This window comes from Bufo bufo, chromosome 2 (genome assembly GCF_905171765.1).
Source record: "Bufo bufo chromosome 2, aBufBuf1.1, whole genome shotgun sequence".
Lineage (NCBI taxonomy): Eukaryota > Metazoa > Chordata > Amphibia > Anura > Bufonidae > Bufo > Bufo bufo.
Window position 1 is genome coordinate 300,707,397 of NC_053390.1, and position 24,912 is coordinate 300,732,308.

A 24,912-nucleotide genomic window follows, 5' to 3' on the forward strand; every position below is an offset into this window, starting at 1 on the left:
GTGTTGGAGCAGCGAGGTACATTGAAGCCCCATCGGCTAATCAGAGCAGCGCTGCAGGCAGGAAATTGTCACAGGCGGGCTAAATGTCCGTCCTTGTCAATCTTGAAGCAGGCGGGCACTTCACCTGCGGGATCAGCCCCTCATAGACAAAGGAATTCGCTCATCTCTAATGTACAGCTGTTTTTTTTTTTTACACAAATAAAGCCAGAATTATGGTGCATTCAGCTCAGGAAATCTGCCCCAATGTTTTTATCTGTGAGTGTTTGTTAGGGATCTACATCATGATTTTGCACAGACTGAAGCCATACGGTGGCATCCGTTCACCATAGTCTTCCATTGTAAAAAATAAAACAACGTATATGTTAACACATACCTTTTTTACTGGACTCTGCACACCACACTTTTGTATCCCCTCCCCCAACGTAGATGTTAAACGGATGGCAAAAACATGATGTGAACCTGCACTTACGGTATGTTTGCATCGGCAACAGAAGATCCGGCAGGCTGTTCTGAAAGAGGAAAGCCTGCTGGACTCATCATCGGATCCCCATTGACTATAATTGGGTCTGGCGGTGATCCGACCACTGTTCAGCATAAATGCCAGGTTTCAGTCAGACAGACAACAAAAAACTAAAAACAAAAAAAATTTTGCCCAACTGACGGCCGCATTCGTGCCCGATTAGGCAAGCCGCAGTTGCGAATGTACCCGTAGTGGTTTGTAAGGAATATTTCATTGCATCTCCCGGGCTAAAAGATTGAAGGTTTTCTTTATCAAGTAAGCGAGGATGACATCACAGATTTCTGGTTTATTTTGTCAATGCATTGCTGAAGAGGAATAATAACATAAACCCCTATTTATACAAAATCCAATGTCAGCCACGAGGCCTAAACAGTATAAAAAACAGTTCTTATTCATCGCTCATCCTAGTAGAGCCGGCGTGTTCACATATTTTTGGGTTTGGAAATCACTCCATCTGGATATTGTTGCTTAAATCGAGCTACCACATCTGGATCTAACAAGTGGATTCCATCCAGCTGATTTCCTAAAGTGATCCTACAAAAGGAAGAAGAAGAAATAGCGAGATAAATTAACACGCACACCTCTCTGGGGGGACAAATGCAATTAAGAAAATGTAGCAAAAATAGGAAAAAGATAATAAAAATGTCACAATTTGCAGAAAAGCTGTGATTTGCCACTGATTTCATCCTATATATTGGCAAATGCAGAATCCCCTGTATTTACACATGTGGCCCTTGGCTGTTCAGCGCCTTGCAGAAGTACTGGTACCCGGGAACAGCCTGAGGAAACGGTCACGTGAACAAGTCATGTGACTGCCACCATCTTGCAGCCCATGGGCGTATGAGTGGGGAACATGTTTACTCAGGGCAGCTGGGGCCCCAGTACATACAATACTGACCGTTTATGGCAGTTTGAAATAGCCATAGTAAAATGGCCAGCCCTTTTAATATCTTAAAGGGGTTTTATTACAAACTATTATACATTCAAACCAGCACCTGGATCTGAATACTTTTGTAATTGTATGTAATTAAACATTTTGTACAGCCAGTGAGTTATTCAATAAAATGTATCCGCATAGCGCCACCTGCTGTTTATTTTTTTTCTTCTTTGTTGTCCGTCTCACTGAACTGGTTGAACGTGCTCCGTTTAAATCTTCAACTGCCACCAGCCATATGTTCTGTTAGAAGCTGCAGCAGAAAGGACACACTGGAGATAATCTGTCAGAGCAATTGGAGATCTCTGGATCCATGTGAGGTACAAGGCTGGTTCTATCCATGTTGGAAGGATACTGTCATGTACTATATGATGTCTGAACCATTCCTTCCTGATAACTGCCTACTTGTCAGTGGAGGCAAGAACTGCATTTACCTGCTGCAATCCCCTCCACTGTATGGGGACAAGTGACGACTACTGCCAGGTTCTGCTGCCCAGAAACAATGATTTAATGTGATGATTTCACCCAACGAGCAAGTGTTTTGCTCATTCATTGGGTGGTCAGGAGCACAACGTTCCATGGGCCAATTATCAAGAACGAGCATTCATACTGATAAGCGGTCTGACGATTGTGCAGTGTAGGCCCAAATGGTTGCCTTGTGTTTTTTTCTTGTGGCGTCCAAATTGCTGCATGTTCTTCATATCTCATTTTGGCAGAAAAAAAACAAAAAAAAACAAAAAGAATTCAATCATTAGATTGATAATGACTGAGCCTCTCTGCCTGAACATGAAAGCACAGAAAGCATCAGTGGTTACCGACACAGACTTTGCTGAAATACTGCAGTGTGAAGAACACCCGGGAATGATATTACTCGTATTTTATCTTGTGGAAATATCACAGAAAAACTAAGTCGCTCCGTACTGGTGAGCAAGTATGACAAGAACCCAAAGCACTCACCAGTTTGGCTGCACATTATGTGGACGTCCAAACAGCTCAATCTTACGAGTGCCCGGAGAAAGACGTTCAATCATTCCATAGATCTCATCAGGCTTGTGACTGGTAGAACGGACCTAGACGAAAGAGCACACTTACAAGGTAAGAAAAGAAGCAAATGCCATCTTCACATCATGCAGGAGACAAGGGAGCAAATGGTAAAAGAAAGTAACCAAATTGCATTTTTTTTTTCATATTTAAAATCCACCAGACCAAGAATGCTTAGGCTAGTTTCAAGTCTCCAGCACGGTGATCCGGCAGAGAATGCTGGGCATCAGCCCAACACAATCGCAGCCATTTCTGTCTGGCTGATTCTCTGGATAGCGGCCAAATCTCTGCCGGACCCCATTAGAGTTCATGGGGGCAGCAGGCATTTCGGTTGCATCTCGTAGCCTCTGCCAGAGATGTGAAACTTGTCTTATATGTCGCCCCCTCCATTATGCCTCTAACAGTACGTATTTCATATCCACAGGATAGGGAATAAGTATCTGACACTTGTGCGGGTTAGTATGACGGAACCACAGTATACAGTGATTTGTCTCAGCATAACTTCCAGTTTCATAAAACTTGAGGTATGTCTCTGACACTAGAAGTTTACTGAAACTGGAGGCAAGCTTTAAAGAGGTATTCTCAAAGGGGTGTTTGTAAAGGTGCCCATTCATCCATCTCATGGTATAGCCGTAGTAAAAAATAAATAAATAAATAAATAAAATAAAGCAAATGGGCTTGTATTTTTCCTTGAAGATGTTTTGCAAGTCATCTAAATGGAATTAGAATAACTTGTACAAGAAATATTCTTCATTAAATACTGGTAAGTCATGCTTCAGTCAGCAAGGTCAAAGAGGCATTCATTCTCTGTCTGCATGCAGTGGCCCTCTCACCGACAGGTTCTGGACATAGGTGTGGGACCCTATAATTTATGGCAGATACTACGAATATTCCATATTTGTCTACAGTGGGACTACCCTTTTAAAAAGAGGTATTCCCATCTGAGACAATGGGGGCATAACGCTAGGATATATCCCCATGATCTGATGGTGCGGGTCCCACCTCTGGGACCCTCACCTACACGGAGAAGGGAGCAGGGAAAGTGGTGGCTGGAGGATCCTGGGTTTCCCCGGCCTCTACCAAGCGCTCTCCCCATAGAAGTGAATGGGTGCTCACTGCGCATGCGCAGCCACTGCTCCCATTCACTTCTACGGGCCCAATGGAAATAGTTGAGCCAGCGCTATTTTCGGCGACCTCATAGAACCGGAGGGTGGCTGCGCATGCACAGTGCGCTCTCCACCACTTTCAGGGCTCCATTCTCGGTGTAGATGCTGGTCCCAGAGGTGGAACCCGCACCTATTGGACAATGGGAGCATATGGGCTATGCCCCCATTGTCTGAGCAATTATTTTTGTAAAGAAGATAGATTGTGATAAACATCTCACCTCAGCCACAATAACATCACAGTCTAGACCTCGGTTAAATCCTTGAGGGTTCCCCTTCACACCAACCTACAAAATGAACAGTGTGCATGTATCAGGCAGATGCCACACAGATTAGCAGAATGCACATTTCTATGACCAGTGATACTGCTGACGATCATTACCAGACAGTGCTCCTTGCCATGATTAAGCCAATGGCCAGTTCTTCCAGTTCGAATAATTCGCTGTAACTGGTTGGTTTTCACCCAAATTATTTCATCCACTCGCTCATATCTGTGTAATGTGCAATTCAGAAAGAAATGCATTAGTTAATACAGTCAATAACCAATATTTAATTATTAAAGAAACAGACGTCACTCACCCCCACAACTTCAAGCATTCCCGACCTAGTTCCATAGCCCTGCAATCAGAGATAGAATTTCAGCAAATCTATGAACAACCGTAACACAAGGGGCATACAGAGTTCCTGGTTGGATCAGAAAGTGACCAGGCCAACAGGAGATGGTTAATTAAAGGGGTTGTTCCCCAATGACCGCATGTCACCTATCAAAAGGATAGGTGATAAGTGTCTGATCAGTGGTGGTCAGACTGCTGGGACCACAGCGGATCAGGAAAACAGGAGCCCTGTGTCCCCCGTTTCAATGGAGTGATGGTCAAACATGCGCACTGCGGCTTTATTCAGACTCTATGGGACTGCTGGAGATAGCCGACGGCTGTACTCAGTCCCATAGACTTTGGGGGAGATTTATAAAAACTCTCTCTGTTTCCTATAGCGACCAATAAGATTACACCTTTCACAGCTCCTTTGGAAAATGAAAGGTGGAATCTGATTGGTTGCTATGGGCAACTAAGCCAGTTCTACTATACACCAGCTTTGATAAATCATTCCCCCTCCACCAGACTATCTTGACAACATCCTAGGGTTGGGCGATATCAAAAATAATCAGGCGATAACGATAAAGAAATTTATCGCGATAAATACCAGTTAAAAAGAATAAAAACACAAGGAGACATTATAACTGTATGTGGGCGTGCGTTCCGCATTTAAAAAAAATGGCGAATTGCGCAGTTTTTATTTTTATTCAGTTCCGGCATTCACCGCATAGATTTTTTTAAATATTTTAATAGTTTGGACTTTTCGGATGTGGCGATATGTAATATGTTATTTATTTATGGTTTATATATTTTATATGTAAAATTGGGAAAGGGGGTGATTTATACTTAATAATTTGGTGTTTTTTTTTTTACTTTTTATTTAATAACTATTTCCCCCCTTAGGGGCCAGAACCTGGGATCTTTCATCCCTTGTCCTATTCACCCTAATAGAGCTCTATCAGGGTGACTAGTACTTCACACTCTCCCTGCTGCTCTGTGCATAGTACACACAGCAGCGGGGAGATTACCATGGAAGCCAGGGCTTCAGTAGCATTCTGGCTGCCATGGTAATCGATCGGAGCCCCAGGATTACACTGCTGGGGCCCCGATCAGAAGCTGTCACTGCCGCCAATGAGAGGAGGTGAGGGGACACTGTGGCCACTGCAACCAATGTTTTTAATATTGGGACGTTCGGCGCTGCGATTGGACAGCGCTACAGCCAGGGAGAAGGAACGCCCAGGAGAGAAGCTGATGTCTCCTCCCCATTGCTCCAATAGTAGTATCTAGCATACGGAGCAGGACATGGTAACGGCACCCAGGAATAATAGTAAGTGCAGGGCGATCCCTGGGCGCCGCTCTATGTAGCCTGCTACTTAAAGTCCGGACCCATGAAAGCTCCTCCTATCATTGGTGGCACAGTGCGCCCGCCCCTCCTCCCGTCTCTCCTCATTGGCAGCGCAGCACAGGGAGAGGGAGAGACTGCTTCCTTCTCCCCTGTGCTGCTGAGGGAACATAAGCACGCTGACAGCAGCACAATCATGTTCTGAGATACTAGACTGTGTAGCAGCACAGCCCAGTATCGAAAAAAATGGAAATCCCGGTATCGTATCGAAACCAGGACAAAAGTATCGATTGGGTATCGAAATTTCGATACCCGCAACAACCCTAGCCAATACATTACAATTTTCAGGTTTAAGTTTCAAACACTTAGACTAGGGTTGTTTCGGGTATCGAAATTTCGATACCCAATCGATACTTATGCCAGTATCGATTCAGTCTAGTATCTCCTCTTACGAGAGAACATGGCGCTCGGCGCGCTCTATGTTCTCTCAGGCCAGACAGTGGAGAAGGAGGGACGGACGTAGTGAAGAAGGAAGGGAGGGACGGACGGAGGTAGGGAATCTCTCCCTACTATGGACGCGGCCGCCGCTGAGCCCAATGAAGTGAACGGGCTCTGAAGCTGCCCACAACACTGCCACCAATTAATGTGTGGCTAATCAAAGCAGGAGGCGGGATGGGGAGGTAAACTGCTGCGCCGTCTGAGCTAGTGAGCTCGGCAAACGGCAGCGGCAGCCTCCTTCTCCTGAGTGTTTTGTGTCCTCCCCAACATCAGCCCGAGCCCCAGAGTCAAGCCGCCAGCATAGCAGGTACCCGGCCTGGTCACCAACGATAATTAACCTTTAATACAGATACAGGAGGCGGATCCCGGTGGCAGAATCACATAGCCGGCACCTGAGGGGGGTTAATTGCCGCTGATGGCAGCGCCCTGTCAGAGGCCAGCACCCGCCTCCTGTATCTGTATTAAAGGTTAATCATTGGTGGCGCAGTGCACCCCCCGCCCCCCAGTATTAAAAACATTGGTGGCAGTGGCCACAGGGTCCCCTCCCCTCCTCATTGGTGGTACAGTGGTAGTTGTGATTGGAACCCCAGCAGTGTAATCCTGGAGCTCCTATCGGTTACCATGGCAGCCAGGACACTACTGAAGCCCTGGCTGCCATGGTCAGCTCCCTGCTGCTGTGTGCACTATGCACAGGGACAGTGTGAGCTCCTATTCACCCTAATAGATTTCTATTAGGGTGAATAGGACAAGGGATTAAAAGATCCAGGTTCTACCCCTAAGGGGGAAATGGTTATTAAATAAAAAAATAAATAAAAATTAAGTATAAATCGCCTCCTTTCCCAATTTTACATATATACTATATAAACAATAAATAAACATATTACATATCGCCACATCTGCAAAGTCCAAACTATTAAAATATAAAAATCTCCTATGTGGTGAATGCCTTAACAGAAAAATAAATAAAAACTGCGCGATTCGCAATTTATTTTAGTCACCTTGTCCCCCCCCCAAAATTAAGATAGGACTATTCGATTATGGGCCGGACGTGCCAAAAAATGCGGACTGCACGCAGCTTTTTTCTGCGTTTTTTTTTTTTTTTGCGTGGTATCGAGTATCGCAATACTTTTTTTATGGCATCGAAACCGAATAAAAATTTTGGTATCAACTCTATTATAGACATTACTGTATGAATTATAGTACATTATGCAATAAGTGAAATCTAAATATCGGTTCTGTTACTATTAGTTGGTAACTGTCCATGAGGTCTCTTCATTCTAAAGGGTGTATTAGATTGGCAGTTTTTCTGGCAGATGAACGCTCATCGATTATCTGCCAGTGTAATACTGCCTCCAAATGCCCGATGTACACAATAAGCATGCTTAAAAAACAAAACAAAACAATAGTGCCGGCTGCAGATTGTGCAGTGTAGTAGCAATCTGCTGCCGGCACACTGCTGTCCTGCAAGAGGACGAGCGTTGGCATAGCAATCTCTCCTCCCTATGCCACAGAGGGCATTGCTGCATGTAACAGCAGCGGTGACGTCCGATAGCTATGTGACGACTACAGGGAGGGAACACTTGCTTTCCGAAAGTCGTCTGCGGCCTTGGGGTGTCTAATACACATCCATAGGCCCCCGTTCACCTGATGGACTCCAAGTTCCAGCAGTATGGAATAGGCATCCCCCTACTTTAATGGAAAATGAAATGCTAAATATACCTTTTTAAATAAATAAAAAAAATGGGAAGGAAGAACGCTACTTATACAGTGCTATCTGACGGAAGTATACATTGGGTAAGCCTCTTAACATACATTGCAAATGCAGAGTGACTTTACCTGCCAGTGACCCAGAGGAAGAGGAATCCATCATCCTGCAGTACTGGGATCTGGAGTTTCCTCATCTCATCATCAGTCAAGGTTCCATAAGGCAACTCCATATGAATATCCCATGGTGGGTCAGCCATTACCACAGAGAATTTTCCCAAGATGCTCATGTCCAAGTACCGAATGTCACAGCGGATCCACTGATTCATAAGAGAGGCAGACGTTACTCTTAGCATGAGTGTAGTACAATGAACACGTTAGACTGGACATCTTTGAAACCAGCTGTCTACCCAAACTGCAGCCACGTGTGGCTTTGTATTATCTGCACTCATCAGGCAATAAATCAAGGCAACTGGACTTACTGTAGATTTCTTGAAAACGTTTCACTCGTTCTTCCAACGAGCTTTCTCAATTCTTAGTGACTGTACAAGAATTCTCTGGGAATAAATATGTAACTGAATCAACATCTGGTAATTATACCCAGCATGGGGTCAGAGGTCATTATACCCAGCATGGAGTCAAAGGTGTTGATTCCATTATCCTAATTGGAGTCAGTAGGTGATAATGACCTCCCAGAAAAAGGTGTCAAGACAGCATTGTATGTGGCAGACAATAGATGTCCAACCCCCTCTATTCAAGCTTGGCTTCTCCATTTTTTACGTAAATGGCCTCCTTCACACCTCGTTTGTACCAATCGGCCTCCTTATCCAAAACACGTACTTGACTGTCTTCAAAAGGTGTGACCTGTTTCTTTTAAATGTAAGTACATGGCTGAAACTTGACCAGAGGTTTTGGCTCTTCTATGCTGAGCCATACGCTGATGTAGTTGTTCTGAGAAACTCAAAGGATTTTTAATAAACATCACATCCCTGTCTGCTTTAAAACCTGAGGCAACAACTGGTTCACCCAAAAGACCCAACGCCTAAACACAAGATGGACAACATTGTGTACGCAGTCCAGTGCAACGAGGAATGCTCAGAACTGTATATAGGCGAAACAAAACAACTACATCAGCGTATGGCTCAGCATCGGGGGTTAGACATCTATTGTCTGCCACATACAATGCTGTTTTGACACCTTTTTCTGGGAGGTCATTATCACCTACTGACTCCAATTAGGATAATGGAATCAACACCTTTGACCCCATGCTGGGTATAATGACCTCTGACCCCATGCTGGGTATAATTACCAGATGTTGATTCAGTTACATATTTATTCCCAGAGAATTCTTGTACAGTCACTCAGAATTGAGAAAGCTCGTTGGAAGAACTAGTGAAACGTTTCCAAGAAATCTACAGTAAGTCCAGTTGCCTTGATTTATTCTTTACAGATATACCATGACCTGGATAAATGAGAACCATCACAGACATATAAAAGGTTTTCATCTCTTAAATTTCAATGTGTGCCGCTCCCATTAGACATTCCCAATCTGTATCCACGGACAGGACACACTATTTTCTGCGGAGCCTCACCAAGCCTCTGTTCGTTAATCAATATACCACAAGGTACTTTAGATCCACTTTCCAAACAGGCAGATTTATTTCTAGTAGCTGGCATATCTTCCAGCATTATGGTGGCACTGTGTGCATGTCTTCAGACTATCCATTGTCTCCTATGAGCCCATACACACTGAGGATGCGGTCACACATGCAGGTTTTGTTCAGGCTTTTCATTGTGGTTTTTGGTGGGATTTAGAAAAAAAAATAAAAAAAAAGAAAAGAAAGAAGGAGGAGCAGCAGCATCTTTGTCTTATACTTAATCTCCTTTTATAATCCACACGTGGTTTTAGCTTCAAAAACTGCCCCAGACCTGCAGGTGACAGCACCCTCACCGTAGGCATTGCCCCGCAGGAGAGGGCACACACACATGCCAGCTCATACAAAATAAGGCAGTACAATGTGAACAGATGTGCCTGCTTGGAAACTTTACACTGCAGAATGTTTTTTTTTTTGTAAGGAATCTCATGAACTTAACCCCTTAGTAACAAGCCAATTTTGGGCTTTAGCGACCAAGCATTTTTTTCAATCATTCTTCATTTATTTTGCCATTGATGAAGCCAAGTTCTGGTTTTTAATGGCCCCATTTTGGTGTACACATAACTTACTTCAAGAACAAAAGCAAAATACTGCAGGGCTCACCTGTGGGAGGGACGGACGAAAGACCTGGACGGGGTCAAACAAATCCCAAAAAGCAGCAAATCAAAGCTTCCCATAAAAAGAAGCTATTTATTCATAACAGATAACATCCAAGCATCAATGCAGTCTACACGTTTCAGACCTTAGACATGTCGGTCCTTTATTGTGACATATAAAAACTAAAATGAATCCGCTCCTTATAGACCAGGGTGTGATCACATACAATCAAATAATTTCCATCATTTGTTCCTCAAGCAACCAGGGGTGGAATAAAGCAAGGAAGAGGATTGTGATGATCCAGGAAGGTTCCAAATTTCATAAAAACTTTCATTTGTACTGAAGAACTGGATCATGTTTTCTATTCAGACCGCCTGGAACACAAGTCCCTAACTTCCCTGCTCAGGAGCGTCTGCCTGCGGTTGCCTCCTCTAACAGGTAAAGAAACACTTCCACCCCCTGCACTACAAACGCAGTAATACTGCCCTTGTGAACGGCGGCCGCTGAAACATTCCGTGTCTTGTAATGTGGGATGTCCGACAAGCGTTTCCTAATTCTGTTCAGTCGTGCAACCCACATACTGCAGCAAACAGTCTTCACAAGTGATGACATAAACGGCATACTCCGTATTACAATTCACGTATTGTCGTATCCTAGAACTGCTGCCATTTGCGGTAGAGGGAACAGTCTGGCAGACGTTCATGTAATTACAGCATCTATTGCTGCCACATTTCAAACTTCCCTTGTAAGTCAGCCCCGGGGCGCGGTGGGTGAAGAATTTTTTTGTTTTGACGTTAATCCTTTTTTTCAAGGTATAAAATGGCATGGCCATTATATAGATGATATGTTACTAGTGTGGCAGGGGGAGACATGTGACATTCCACCTTTTGTGGAATATCTGAATCCATGTACTCCCTCAGTTAAACTTGACATACACAGTGATCCATCACACATTGTGTTTTCGGATCTGTGTCTTCAAGTGGACACGACCATGACAAGTGACAACATGTACGTTCAGAAAACACACTGCAGGGAATACTAGTCTCTTGGCCACGTCTTGTCATCTACCACAAGTTATCAAAAATATTCCGAAAGAGGAAATGATTAGGACTAGGCGGAATTGTTCAACTATTAACATTTTTGAACTTGAAGCAGACAAGGTGGCCAGGAGATTATCGACGAGACAGTACACGGAGCAGAGTATCACACATGCAAAACAATGGGCGCCCGTGCGGGATAGAAAGGCTCTATTATTTCCATATGCGGATGGAGAAAAGATGGGTGGCAAAAGGAGAAGTAAATCCAATAAAGCGAATAATGAAAAGAACACACCCATTACTTGTGTTACAGGTTATAGCAGGGAATATACACAGGTCTGTAACATTATTCGGCGACATTTACCTGTGCTCAACTATGACAAAGAATGGGCCAATATTCTTTCAGCGGGAAGGGAAATTTGTTGCGAAGAGGCCCCTACCACAGGCCAGAGAGTCAGCCCTAGTTTAGTCCATAATCGGATGGAGAATAAACCCCCGGGGCTGACTTACAAGGGAAGTTTGAAATGTGGCAGCAATAGATGCTGTAATTACATGAACGTCTGCCAGACTGTTCCCTCTACCGCAAATGGCAGCAGTTCTAGGATACGACAATACGTGAATTGTAACACGGAGTATGCCGTTTATGTCATCACTTGTGAAGACTGTTTGCTAAGACATCGGCACCGCACAATCTCATTAGCGAGGGTGTCGATGCCTGACAGAGAGAACCCCCTCCCTCTGAACTGTTTAGATGCTGCGGTCGCTATTGCCAGCAGCATCAAAGAGGTTAAACAGCCTGGACCATCACCTCTCCCAGTCCAGGCCATTAAAGGAGGAGCATGGCTATCATCTTATAATTATAGTCTTTAGAAAACTCCCTTTCAAATTAGATTTACCAGGGGCTGAACAATATAACATTAGTTCTACACTCTGAAGCCATTACACTTGTAACTCTGCAGAAACATCAAACCACACCAAACAAATAAGCGAGACATTCTCGGAGACTCAACGACCTTGTGTAAGCGCTAAACAGAGAGGAATCACAATTACCAGCTAGATCTTGGATAATTCCCCATTTTCATCTCTTCCCTGTGGCCTAGAATGCTGATCTTACCTGTGAAGGAAACAGGCTTCCTACGCTTGAGTCTCCCACTCCTTTAGCCAAAGGCATATCTTGGTTTGGAACAGACTCAGATCCTGGTGTGGTTCCTGCAGGCTCCACGTATGCATCAATCTCATAGTGAACATATTTACAAGTGTCCATGTGAAAGCAGGTATTGAGAAAAGAGCAGTCACCAAGTGATTCATCTGTGTGAATGTTTATGATACGCCTGTAGTAAACAAAAATAAAAAAAAAATAAAAAAAATTTAAATAATTTCTAGGTTCTGTCATTGCTGAAAAACTGCATATAAATAAAGCTACATTCACACTGGCGTTTCGGCTTTCCGTTTCTGAGATTCGTTCAGGGCTCTCACAAGCGGTCCAAAACGGATCAGTTTTGTCCTAATGCATTCTGAATGGAAAAGGATCCGTTTAGACTGCATCAGTTTGCCTCCGTTCAGTCACCATTCCGCTCTGGAGGCGGACACCAAAACGCTGAATGCAGCGTTTTTCTGTCCGCGCTGTGGTGCGGAGCAAGACAGATCCATCCTGGCACACACTGTAAGTCAATGGGGACGGATCGGTTTTCTCTGACAATAGAAAACGGATCCGTCCCCCATTGACTTTCAATGGTGTTCATGACAGATCCGTCATGGCTATAGAAGACCTAATACAACCGGCTCCGTTCATGACTGATGAATGCGGTTGCATTATTGTAACGGAAGCGGTTTTTTGCAGATCCATGAAGGATCCGCAAAAAACGCTAGTGTGAAAGTAGCCTAAGACAAGGCTCATCTGTATCATAAATCTTACAGACACCAACGGAGTTCTGCGTGTCCTTGAAGGGTCTACTGGCGAGAAGCTGTTCAGTGATGTATAACATATCCCTGACAATTAAAGCTCCCCACTATGTACCACACTTCGGGGCCTAGATCTCCATGCTATAAAACTCTATAGGCTGCATAGACATTGGAGAAGATTAATTAACTATTAGGACCAGCCACAAGTTGCACTGGACCATCATCCTTTAGCTCACTAGCATGGGGATCTATTAAAAGGACTGTTTTTCACCTAAAGAGGTATTCTAATCTCAAACATTTATAGCAAATGGTCCTGCACCTATCTCTAGAAAGCCATACCGCCGAGCCCCTGCAGCCCAGACAAGGTGGCCATGTTCCACTGTTTACATAGCTCTTATACAAGTGGATGAGAGTTACTCAAACAGTGTAGCAAATCCTGCCTTTTCCATAGTCCTGACCACCTCATCCTGATGGGAGGTGGTCGGGAATGGCTCATTATGATATGGGAATACCCCTTTAGAAAAGTAGCAAACTGACTACATGTAACAAAAATGCAATCAGAAATTCTTCATTACAAGAAGACAAACAGAGCACCAGGGGTACACTGCTAAAATCTATTACCTGAAGTGCAGCTTCTTACAAGGAGTGTCCACCCCAGACGCCTTCATGCACTCTTCCTTAGTTCCATAGTCGCAAAACTCCTGGACCTGAGCCCTCCCACGAGAGCGGAACTTCTCCACAATAGACTGTTCTTTTGCTGTGCTGGTGTTCAGAAGTTCAAGGATCTCCCGACTAACCTAAGATTTCACAATAAGAACGGTATTAAAATCTAAAGTAAAGAATAGACCTTATAACCGCAATGTTTTACCAGACTCTGCTGTCTTTCATCCAGTGCCTTGGTTCCCCAGATGCGGACAGGACTAATACTATAGTATGCCACTAACGCCAGGAATAAAACTTGGAGCCACTTGACCTGAACATTAACTGTGCCCCAACACAATATTATTGCCATACATCACAGCAAAGTTACATTTTTACAGCTAGAAAACTGAATTATTACATTGGTGTTTAAATCCTAGAGCTAGTTATTTCCAGCAAAGATCATAGTAATGAGATCATGGATACATAAGCCCCACTTACTGAGATGTAGGTGGTCAGACCATCAAAGTAGTAGGGAGTGATTTATAATATGTGCGACGTATAGGCTCCATAGTCCCAGTAGTTGGGAAGCTGCATTACAAAATCACTGCCAAAAACAAAAGAACCTGGAAAATATTTCTATTGGATTGCCCCTGGTACAACCAGTGGGCGTCTTTCATGCCAGTGTAGAAGAAAGGATCAGTCACCTTCTTGCTTTGCTGCTCTTTGGTGGACTGCTGACTCAACAAGCTCTCGATTTCCAGGTCCACATGGGATGCGTGTTTCCTCGCTTTCTTTTGTGGCTCTGACGCTTTCTTCTCCTTGGTTGCACCTGCGGCAGACGTGGATGATGAGGAAGCTGAGGAATCACTTTCCTGAATTTTTCTCTTTTTCGTTCCTGGTGCAATGGTCGGGGCTTTTCTTTCAGTTACAGCTCCCATCATAGCAGACAGCTTTGAGTGGTCGGCGAAAGTTACTATAGTGGGTCGGTCGTCATCTTCAGGCTCAGCGCCTTTCACTTCAATCAGCTCTTGAGCAGCAAATTTCTGTAAAAGGCTTTCAACAGCCTGCCTTGAAACAGAGAAGTCCTGCTACAATGACAAGCGGAAAAGGGTCAGAGTTCCAGAAAACTGTACACATTTTATATAAGCTGCCTACAGTATGAAATAGAAAAAAGAAAAAAAAAGATATATACTTTTTAGGTTACAGTTCAGGCAGAAGAGTGTCAGCAGCTCAAACCTGAAAAATCTAAATTAGGCTACATGCACACGACCGTTCAGTTTTTTGGGGTCCACAGACCGCGGATCCGCAAAAAACGGAAGCCGCCTGTGTGCCTTTTGCAATTTGCGGAACGTAAGGCCCATTGTAAAAATGCCTATTCTTGTCCGCAAAATGGACATGTTATTTTTTTTTTTTTTGCGGGGCTACAGAATGGAGCAGCGGATGTGGACAGCACGCGGAGTTCTGTCCGCATCTTTTGCCGCCCCATTGAAGTGAATGGGTCCTCATCCAAGCCTCAAAAACTGCAGCTCGGATGCGGACCAAAACAACGGTCGTGTGCATGAGGCCTTATACTGAAGGTCTGTTCTAGAAGTCAGCTGTATAAGACCCAAGACCCCACACACACTGATCAAAATGTTTGATCTCTCTCTGACATATCTGACGTTTTCTAAAAACTCAGTGACCCTTTAATATGGTATAGCGGTAGATTGAACCATCAGCTGCGGCAGAAAGAGACGAGGGGTCAGCAACTGCAGCTATTGTGAAACTACAACTCCAATCACACTCCATTCACTTCTCTAGGAATTGCCAGAACAGCCTAACAAGGGGTGCATGCTGGGAGTTCTGCTGCTGGCCCCTGGTACAATGTATCCCCCTTAATGTGAACTACTAATAATGTTAAAGATCACCTCTGAGTTCAAGGACCTGTTAGAGAATACAGACCGATAACACGACAGGGGTGGTCTCATGAAGAGGACACCATAGAGGGGGGCACAGGAGCAGGATCTCGAAATCCACTGTGCTTGCCTTGGTGCTTTTCATGGAAAACAGGGGCGCACAACCTTTTCGGTCAGGGGCCATATTGTCAGAGTGATCCAATCCCGAGGGACGAGCTGACACATTTATGGCATATGGATTGTATACACCATAATGTTACACTGCCAGTCTAACGGGATAATTCATGGGCCCTCGAGCCGCAGGGTGTGCACCCCCTACCCCCCAGTAGGTGCCCATGTGATCACAGAGGAATTACTAGTCGAGCAGTATCTGGTATACCGTGGTGATGGCCTGCTGGATGCACACGGAGTCCACCGGCAGGACAAGGGACAGGTCCGACAGGTGGTGCAGCAGCTTCCTCTCCAGCTCCGGGTCTGGGGTCACCTCTGTGGACACTGCTCCTTTAGGCGGCTGGGGGGCCCCTGAAGGGACCGGGCTGTCACTGCGGAAGGATGGAGCCTCCGGGTTCTGCAGATCTGAGGAGGAGACGGCTTGTTAGAAAGGAAGGAACGCACTGGCAGGAAGCGCACGGTGTGCACACAGCACTTACCCAGGGCCAGCTGAGAGGTGACATCTTTCCTCCTCCGCTGCAGCCTCTCCCGCAAATAATCCAGCTGCTTCTTGTGAGCCTGTATAGAGCTCCAGGTGTCTGACATTGTGCGGCCCCCCGGGGGCGCAGTGCCCCTGCTCCGTCCCCAATAACTGCCTTCCAATGGAATATGAACACTTGCCGCGCGGGAGATGCCGGAATACACGATGATCCTGGACCAAGCGGATGTTGACAGTGCGCGCCGGAAGTGAACCGTAACTTACTATCACTTCCGGGAGGCTTCTCACCAATGTGAGAAATGTATCAAAATTACCCAATTAAAATGCCGCTCTCAAGTGATGGCCGGTCAGAGGTCCGATGAGACGAGACCTTTGATTGGCCGCAGGGTCTCAATGGCGGAACGTAGAATGCTGGCTTGTCATTTTTATGGGTTATAACTGCCGCGGTCTGCGGTGGATGCTGGGTGTGGTAGTAGCCGTGAGGCTACAGCGCTCAGTCATTGTTCTTTTTATGCAATGCTTTTGCTCCCCCTTTTAACAGCGTTGATGCTTCTGTCATGGGAGCAGTTTTTATAGCAGCCACTAGGTGTCACCACATTTGCATTCACACATTAAAAACTGCTTTTTAGCTTTGCGGCTATGGATTGAACTATGAAGTAATCGTGCTCTATATTTCCCTAGTAATGCTGCTATATTATAGACCGCCAAACTACCGTCATATAGTGCCCACATTATAGATAGCCAAACTACCGTTGTATAGTGCCCACATTATAGATAGCCAAACTACCATCGCATAGTGCCCACATTATAGATAGCCAAACTACCATCGCATAGTGCCCACATTATAGATAGCCAAACTACCATCGCATAGTGCCCAGATTATAGATAGCCAAACTACCGTTGTATAGTGCCCACATTATAGATAGCCAAACTACCATCGCATAGTGCCCAGATTATAGATAGCCAAACTACCGTTGTATAGTATCCACATTATAGATAGCCAAACTACCATCGCATAGTGCCCAGATAATAGATAGCCAACTACCGTTGTATAGTGCCCACATTATAGATAGCCAAACTACCATCACATAGTGCCCAGAATATAGATAGCCAAACTACCATCACATAGTGGCCAGATTATAGATAGCCAAACTACCATCGTATAGTGCCCAGTAGATTGTAAAGCTACCATTGTATAGTGCCCACATTATAGATAGCCAAACTGCCATTGTATAGTGCCCACATTATAGACCGCCAAACTACCATCACATAGTGACCACATTATAGATAGCCAAACTATTATCGTATAGTGCCCACCCAAGAGTGAAGTAGAATAATTAATGCGTAAATGTATAAAAACACTTTCACACCATTGTACGTGACTTACATCAATTACATAATATTCACTGGGAATGGGAATTTGTGTCATCTTTTAGGAATGTAGAAGAATTTCAGTTTCACAAACTATGAATTTCAAAATTGCTTAGCTAGTGACATCAGATGAGGCAACCCTACAATAGTGTATTTGCAGCCACATCATAGCACCGTTTTAGTGCCGCAGCATACAGTACATTTATGTTAATTATTATTATGTTGCTTCCATGGTTTGCATTAGCCCCAACCATTTTTGGGTCGGGACACAGTAAATTTGTCGGGACTGTTTGAAAATCAGAGACAGTCCTGGCAAATTTGGGACAGTTCACAACTATGTCTTTGTATACAAGACTTCAGCGGTGATGTTGTGGTGTATATGGCACATGACCACTGCAGCTTATCACTGGCTTCAGCAGTATGTGGCACGGGGACGATTAGACCAGTGATAGGGTGCAGTGGTCTAGTTCCATACACCCTATTGTCACCACTGCATGACAAAGACAAAGTTTAAAGGGCTTCTCTGGGAATGAAGAAAATGAAAATACTTAAATATTTCTTTATTATAAATATATTCCCAAACACCTTTCATTAGTAATAATGGCTCTTTTTGTGTGAGGAGCGATCATTAGGAGAAATAAAATGTCCACTGTTCTATTAGTCCACACAAACCCTGTCCTAATCACACAGGAGGACAAGTTATTTCACAACACTGAGCTAAAGAGCTGCTGCATCCTCCTCTCTGCTCTGTTTGTCAGGAATTATGGTTCTGAATGCAGTTTAATAAGATCTTCGTAGGAGTTCATGAGAAGACATGAAGTGTGTGGTGGGGGTAATGAGCAGCAGCACTTGTATGCAGTCTCCATTACCACAGTCTGTCCTCTCTGTACTTCATGTCTCCTCATAAACTCCATTCCTACAGAGATTCATCTGAAGATCTTATCATCCGTGTGGCGAAACCAACCCCAGCCTCTTGCCTCAGGATTATGGCCCATACTAACTTTAAAGGAGAAGACAGACCGGCCGCACAGCTTAAATCTGTCTTTGCAATTGTATGTTGTTATGTGAGGGTACCCAGATAGCTTATTTTATTGTATTTGTGTATTCTGAGTGCCATTCACCTAATGATATGCACTCAGACTTGAGCTATCTGGGAATATGTTAAATGTCTGTGTTTGCTGTGGGGGTGGGACATTGTGTGTTTGGGTGGTGATTTCTGTCCTGTTGTCCCCCACATGTGTATTGGCGATTTCCCTTTGTCCTGAGAGATAATTGAATTACTCCTCGGGTGTCTCCAGGGCAGAGAGGAGGAAACCATGATGCATCGTGGGGATGTGTTGTGTCTGTGTATCCTGAGTTGCTACGTATCTGTCCTGTGTCACAGTCTTCCTTCTGGTCCCCTAGGGGCGTGTCCACCAGATGGGGACCTGCATAAATACGGGCGGGTAGCCCTCAATAAAGTGTTCCTGTTTTACCCTTTATCATGTTGAGACTGATGTTTGGGTAACTGATCGACGCTGGGGATTGCTATACGCTGGGAGATTTGCTATACTCCCCTGGTTTTACTACTAGCTCTTGTAAGAGCTGTTCCTGCTCTCTGGTTTTAGGAGAGGTTCACCCACTGGAGCCTGGAGCCTTGTCATAGGTCCAGGGTGGGTAGGAGACGGTGAGACCTCAACCAAGCTTCGGCGGTTCGTGGGGTCTGCAGTGCGTACGGTGTCAAGTGGAGTGCTTGGAGTCCTCGGAAAGCACTAGGAGCCACTATCAACGGAGGTACCCGGTCGGGGTGCAAGGAGTTCCGTTACAATCCGTTGACAGGATCATAATCCTTGACAAGCAGAATAAAGATGAGGATGAGGCAGATCTTTAGCTCAGTGTTGTGAAGTAACTTGTCCTCCTGTGTGATTAGGACAGAGTTTGTGTGTGCTAATAGGACGGCAGCCATTTTATTTCTCCTAACGATTGCTTCCAAGACAAAATGAGTCATTATAACTAATGAAAGGTATTTAGGAATATATTTATAACAAAGTAATATTTAAGTATTTTCATTTTCATAATTCCCAGAGAACCCCTTTAATATAATTCAGACAGGCCCATTAAGTGCACTGGAGGAAAAGCTTCACTGTAAAGTGCTCTTTAAGCTGCATTACAACCCTTCCCCTCTCCTCTGAGTCACGGCTGTAACATCCATCTAGTAGACCACTACAGCTACCACTCACAGCAGAGGGAAGCGAAGCAGCTCAATGCAGAGAGCACGTCACTGTTATACTCTGCCTTCAATGCAGCTAAAGTTGTATTCCAGCAATAGATAACTATTTTAGTTTGGCCAGTCCTGCAATGTACCTAAACAAGAAACCCATTTATCTGCTCCCTGCCGCTCCGTTCCAATGCAAAGGCTTTTCACAGCAATGCTTCCCGTCCAGGCCTGTACACATCTGGACCGGTTCATGGCGCTGCTGCAGTCATTTATTGGCCTTAGTGGTGTCATGTCTCCACATGGCACCTGACCCAGGAGTGACACTGCTGAGGCTACTGAATGGCTGCACTGGCGCATCTGATCCCATCTTGATGTGTACAGAGGACTAGGAGAATTGCTAGTGGGTTTCTTTGTTTAGGTTCAGCGCAGTACTGGCCAAAGTAAAAAGTTGTCTAAAGGACTTATAGGCCCTATGACAAGGGAAATTGATGTCCCTATTCGTCCCTATTCTATAGGCCCTGCCTAAAAATGGAATAGCTGCCCCGATAGGGGCAATCCCGTGTCAGGAACTCCCTAGTCACCCTGGACTGTTCCTGACACAAGGGAAAAAATACCATCTCCCAGTCGGTTAGTCATGATAGGTATGATTCCTCTCATTTGAAGTACACATGATAAACTATGTAAAACACCAAAAATCTCTATAATATATAACCACTTACTTATATTAGTTTATAGGTCGTTGGTTTACTGTACCAGAGGCACTAGTTCATCAGGGGACAAAGTATATTGGGAAGGTCTCCCTTTGAGATTTAATAACTGTGAGAATTAGAGGGGACCAGAAGAGAATCACTTCTGGTGAGTATATCTTATTTTAGGTAACTAGGGATAGGACTTAGGACAAACTATCCCTAGTTACCTCCTAGGTACTAGGAGGTTCCTGACACGGGATCGCCCCAATCGGGCAGCTATTCCATTTTTAGGCAGGGCCTATAAAATAGGGACATTAATTTCCCTAGTCTTAGGGCCTAGAAGTCCTAAAAATCATTTTAAGGCACTTATTGGTATTTTTAGACATAAAGGTTATGTTTTAGTGGTGGTAGTGGTCTGTGATATATATTTTTTCAATCCCACTCTGAATAGTCATATGACCTTCTGACAGTCCATGAGTCAGGACTGTCATTATAAAGCTGAAATAACCCTTTAAGGAGCAGAATGAAACCTCATATTCACACTACTACTGATAATAAAAGGTCCACAAAAACTAGTTTTGTTTTGCAGGTCAAAACTGTTGACAGTGTCTGTTTAAAAGTATTATCTGGTAATTAATAACCTATCCTCTTGATAGGTCATTAATATCAGATCGGCAGGGGTTCCACACCCAGGACCCCCAGCTACCAGCTGTTAGAAGACGCTGATTCTCCGTGAGCGCTGCATCCTGTTCCTGGGCCTTGTGACGTCACTGTACATTGGTCATATGGCCTAGTTGCAGCTCAGCCCCATTCAAGTCAATGGGGCTGAGCTGTAGTACCAAGCACGGTCACTGCACAATGTTCGGCCCCAGTGAGCGCAGCGGCTCCCTGAAACAGCTGATCGGCGGGGTGACAGGACTTGGACCCCCGCTGATGTGATAATGATGACCTCTCCTGAGGATAAGCCATAATTTCCATTATATAACCTCTTTAATTGAGTCATGTTGCAGGCCCGAAGTCTGAAGCTGCACTACTGTAAGGTGCTCACAAAACATTTTCTGTTCTCATTTTTTAGCTGGTAGGTCTGATAGGTTTTTGGACTGTAAGATGTGCTGGAGGACACACCCAAATTTGCATAAAAGGAATGAGGAAAGAAATATAAACCAACATACTGTATTACCACAGCTTCTCTTCTAAGACTGGGAGAGAGTTAGAAAATGTATAGGGTTGTGCAGGGGTTTTATATTGATGACCTATCCTCATGATAGGTCATCGATATCAGATACCCCCGCTGATCAGCTGTTTGAGGAGGTGATGCGTCATGCAGGTGGTGCTTCCTGTTTATTACGCTGCACGTAGTATTGGAAGTAAGTGTCATTACAAATACAAACCGGATTCCAAAAAAGTTGGGACACTAAACAAATTATGAATAAAAACTGAATGCAATGATGTGGAGATGGCAAATGTCAATATTTTATTTGTAATAGAACGTAGATGACAGATCAAACGTTTAATCCGAGTAAATGTATAATTTTAAAATAAAAATAAGTTGATTCCAATTTTCACGGTGTCAACAAATCCCCAAAAAGTTGGGACAAGTAGCAATAAGAGGCTGGAAAAAGTAAATTTGAGCATAACGAAGAGCTGGAAGACCAATTAACACTAATTAGGTCAATTGGCAACATGATTGGGTATAAAAAGAGCTCCTCAGAGTGGCAGTGTCTCTCAGAAGCCAAGATGGGTAGAGGATCACCAATTCCCACAATGTTGCGCAGAAAGATAGTGGAGCAATATCAGAAAGGTGTTACCCAGCGAAAAATTGCAAAGACTTTGCATCTATCATCATCAACTGTGCCTAACATCATCCGAAGATTCAGAGAATATGGAACAATCTCTGTGCGTAAGGGTCAAGGCCGTAAAACCATACTGGATGCCCGTGATCTTCGGGCCCTTAAACAACACTGCACCACAAACAGGAATGCTACTGTAAAGGAAATCACAGAATGGGCTCAGGAATACTTCCAGAAACCATTGTCAGTGAACACAATCCACCATGCCATCCGCCTTTGCCAGCTGAAACTCTACAGTGCAAAGAAGAAGCCATTTCTAAGCAAGATCCACAAGCTCAGGCGTTTTCACTGGGCCAGGGATCATTTAAAATGGAGTGTGGCAAAATGGAAGACTGTTCTGTGGTCAGACGAGTCACAATTCGAAGTTCTTTTTGGAAATCTGGGACGCCATGTCATCCGGACCAAAGAGGACAAGGACAACCCAAGTTGTTATCAACGCTCATTTCAGAAGCCTGCCTCTCTGATGGTATGGGGATTGCATGAGTGCGTGTGGCATGGGCAGCTTGCATGTCTGGAAAGGCACCATCAATGCAGAAAAATATATTCAGGTTCTAGAACAACATATGCTCCCATCCAGACGTCATCTCTTTCAGGGAAGACCCTGCATTTTTCAACAAGATAATGCCAGACCACATTCTGCATCAATCACAACATCATGGCTGCGTAGGAGAAGGATCCGGGTACTGAAATGGCCAGTCTGCAGTCCAGATCTTTCACCTATAGAGAACATTTGGCGCATCATAAAGAGGAAGGTGCAACAAAGAAGGCCCAAGACGATTGAACAGTTAGAGGCCTGTATTAGACAAGAATGGGGGAGCATTCCTATTTCTAAACTTGAGAAACTGGTCTCCTCGGTCCCCAGACGTCTGTTGAGTGTTGTAAGAAGAAGGGGAGATGCCACACAGTGGTGAAAATGGCCTTGTCCCAACTTTTTGGGGATTTGTTGACACCATGAAATTCTGATTTAACATATTTTTCCCTTAAAATGGTAGATTTTCTCAGTTTAAACTTTTGTTCCGTGATTTATGTTCTATTCTGAATAAAATATTAGAAGTTGGCACCTCCACATCATTGCATTCAGTTTTTATTCACGATTTGTATAGTGTCCCAACTTTTTTGGAATCCGGTTTGTACTTGCTCTATTCATTTGAATTACACCAACCAAGGGAGATGACGCATAGTGTAATAAACAGGAGGCAGCGCTCCAATGGAGTGTCTCCTTCTAAAACAGCTGATCGGCAAAGGTGCCGGGTGTAGGACCTCCACCGTTCTGATATCGATTACCTATCCTGCGGATACGTCATTAATATAAACCTCTGCACAGCCCCTTTAAGTTTCATAAGTAGATAAATACAAATTACTTCCAATTCCTCTCAGAATATCCTGCATAAATGCATAGTACATGGATACAGTGCATTTGAAAAGTCTTCAGACCCTTTCCCTTTTTACATTTTGTTATGTTGTTTCCTTGTGCTAAAATTAACAAAAAAAAAGGTTTTTCCCATCTTTCTGCACTCAATACTCCATAATGACAAAGTGAAAACAGCATGTTCGAAACCTTTGCTAATTTATTGAAAAGGACATAAGGACATCGCATTTGCAAGTATTCAGATCCTTTACTCAGTACTTAGTTGAAGAACCTTTGGCAGCGATCACAGTCCCCTGTCTTCTTGGGTATGATGGCACAAGGCTTGCCCATCTGGAATTGGAGATTTTGTGCCATTCTTCTCTGCAGATCCTCTAATGCTCTGTCAGGTTGGATAGGGACTATCTGTAGACAGCCATTTTGAGGACTCTCCAGAGATATTCAATTGAGTTCAAGTCAGGGCTCCTGCTGGGCCTCTCAAGGACATTCGCAGAGTTGTCCCTAAAGCTTATATTACACCTGCAGATAATTGAGAAGATCATCCCTTACAAGCGTTCGTATAAACGTTCATTAGCAATGATCTGGCAGTGTAATACTGCCGCTGATTACCCGCTGATGACCAAATGCTCATTCATCAGGTAATTGAAATCTTTCAGCAGGTTTAAAAATCATTGTTTGCCGGTGGCAGATCGTGGCGTCTAATTATGATCTGCTGCTTGCAAGCAATGATTCAGTATGGGCATGAGCAATGGCATATGCTATCACTCCTCTCCATATTCTGGAGGAGATCGCTACATGCTAACGAGCAGGCTATTGCCGGGAAAAAACGCTTCTCTCCAGACACTCGCCTGCAAAATCTGCAGGTGTGATATAAGCTTAAAGGCTATGAACACCTTCGGAGGCAATTTTTGTTTATAATTGCATTTTACTTATTTTGGGCTAAAAAAAAAATTCAGTTGGTCTTTATTAAAAATATTGAGCCTTTCTGTCTCAGAGGGCTAACTGTTTTTCTAACTGTGTGACTGTAACTTTCACTTTTACTTTGTGCCGGTCCTCTAATAAACCTTATCTCTAAACTACTAAAAAATTCTAAACACTTATTAATGCCACATTTTTATAAGTAAGATAATTCTTATCAGTAAGGTGCAAACGAAGATAAATTTGTTGGGGCGGCTGGTCATGCCTCCTTCCTGTCCTTGCCATGCCCATTTAGTGAAAGTGGCAAAGGTGGCATAAAATCCGGTAGAGATGCAAAAAATTCTTTAAA

The 24,912-nt window shown here is 44.1% G+C and overlaps 1 protein-coding gene across 1 annotated transcript; it reads right to left on the reverse strand.

Annotated features, from left to right (window-relative positions):
* Window positions 1–772: 772 nt before the first annotated feature.
* On the reverse strand, window positions 773–16,425 carry METTL3 (methyltransferase like 3). The gene is made up of 11 exons (XM_040416831.1): window positions 16,174–16,425; window positions 15,903–16,099; window positions 14,333–14,716; window positions 13,608–13,783; window positions 12,199–12,415; window positions 7,928–8,115; window positions 4,238–4,276; window positions 4,041–4,149; window positions 3,880–3,945; window positions 2,412–2,524; window positions 773–1,054 (listed from the first exon to the last, which is right to left on the reverse strand). Exons 1-11 carry the CDS (start codon window positions 16,277–16,279, stop codon window positions 943–945), a joined length of 1,707 nt encoding a protein of 568 aa, XP_040272765.1. The 5' UTR covers window positions 16,280–16,425; the 3' UTR covers window positions 773–942.
* Between the last annotated feature and the right edge of the window lie 8,487 nt (window positions 16,426–24,912).

What these genes read in the sequence shown, in the direction of transcription:
- METTL3 (XM_040416831.1), bottom strand. Translation starts at nt 16,279, where the DNA reads ATGTCAGACACCTGGAGCTCTATACAGGCTCACAAGAAGCAGCTGGAT. An exon ending in AAGAGCAGCAAAGCAAGAAG is followed by an intron (nt 13,784 to 14,332) that starts GTGACTGATCCT and finishes GTGAAATCTTAG; the next exon opens with GTTAGTCGGGAGATCCTTGA. An exon ending in GAAGCCTGTTTCCTTCACAG is followed by an intron (nt 8,116 to 12,198) that starts GTAAGATCAGCA and finishes CTTATGAATCAG; the next exon opens with TGGATCCGCTGTGACATTCG.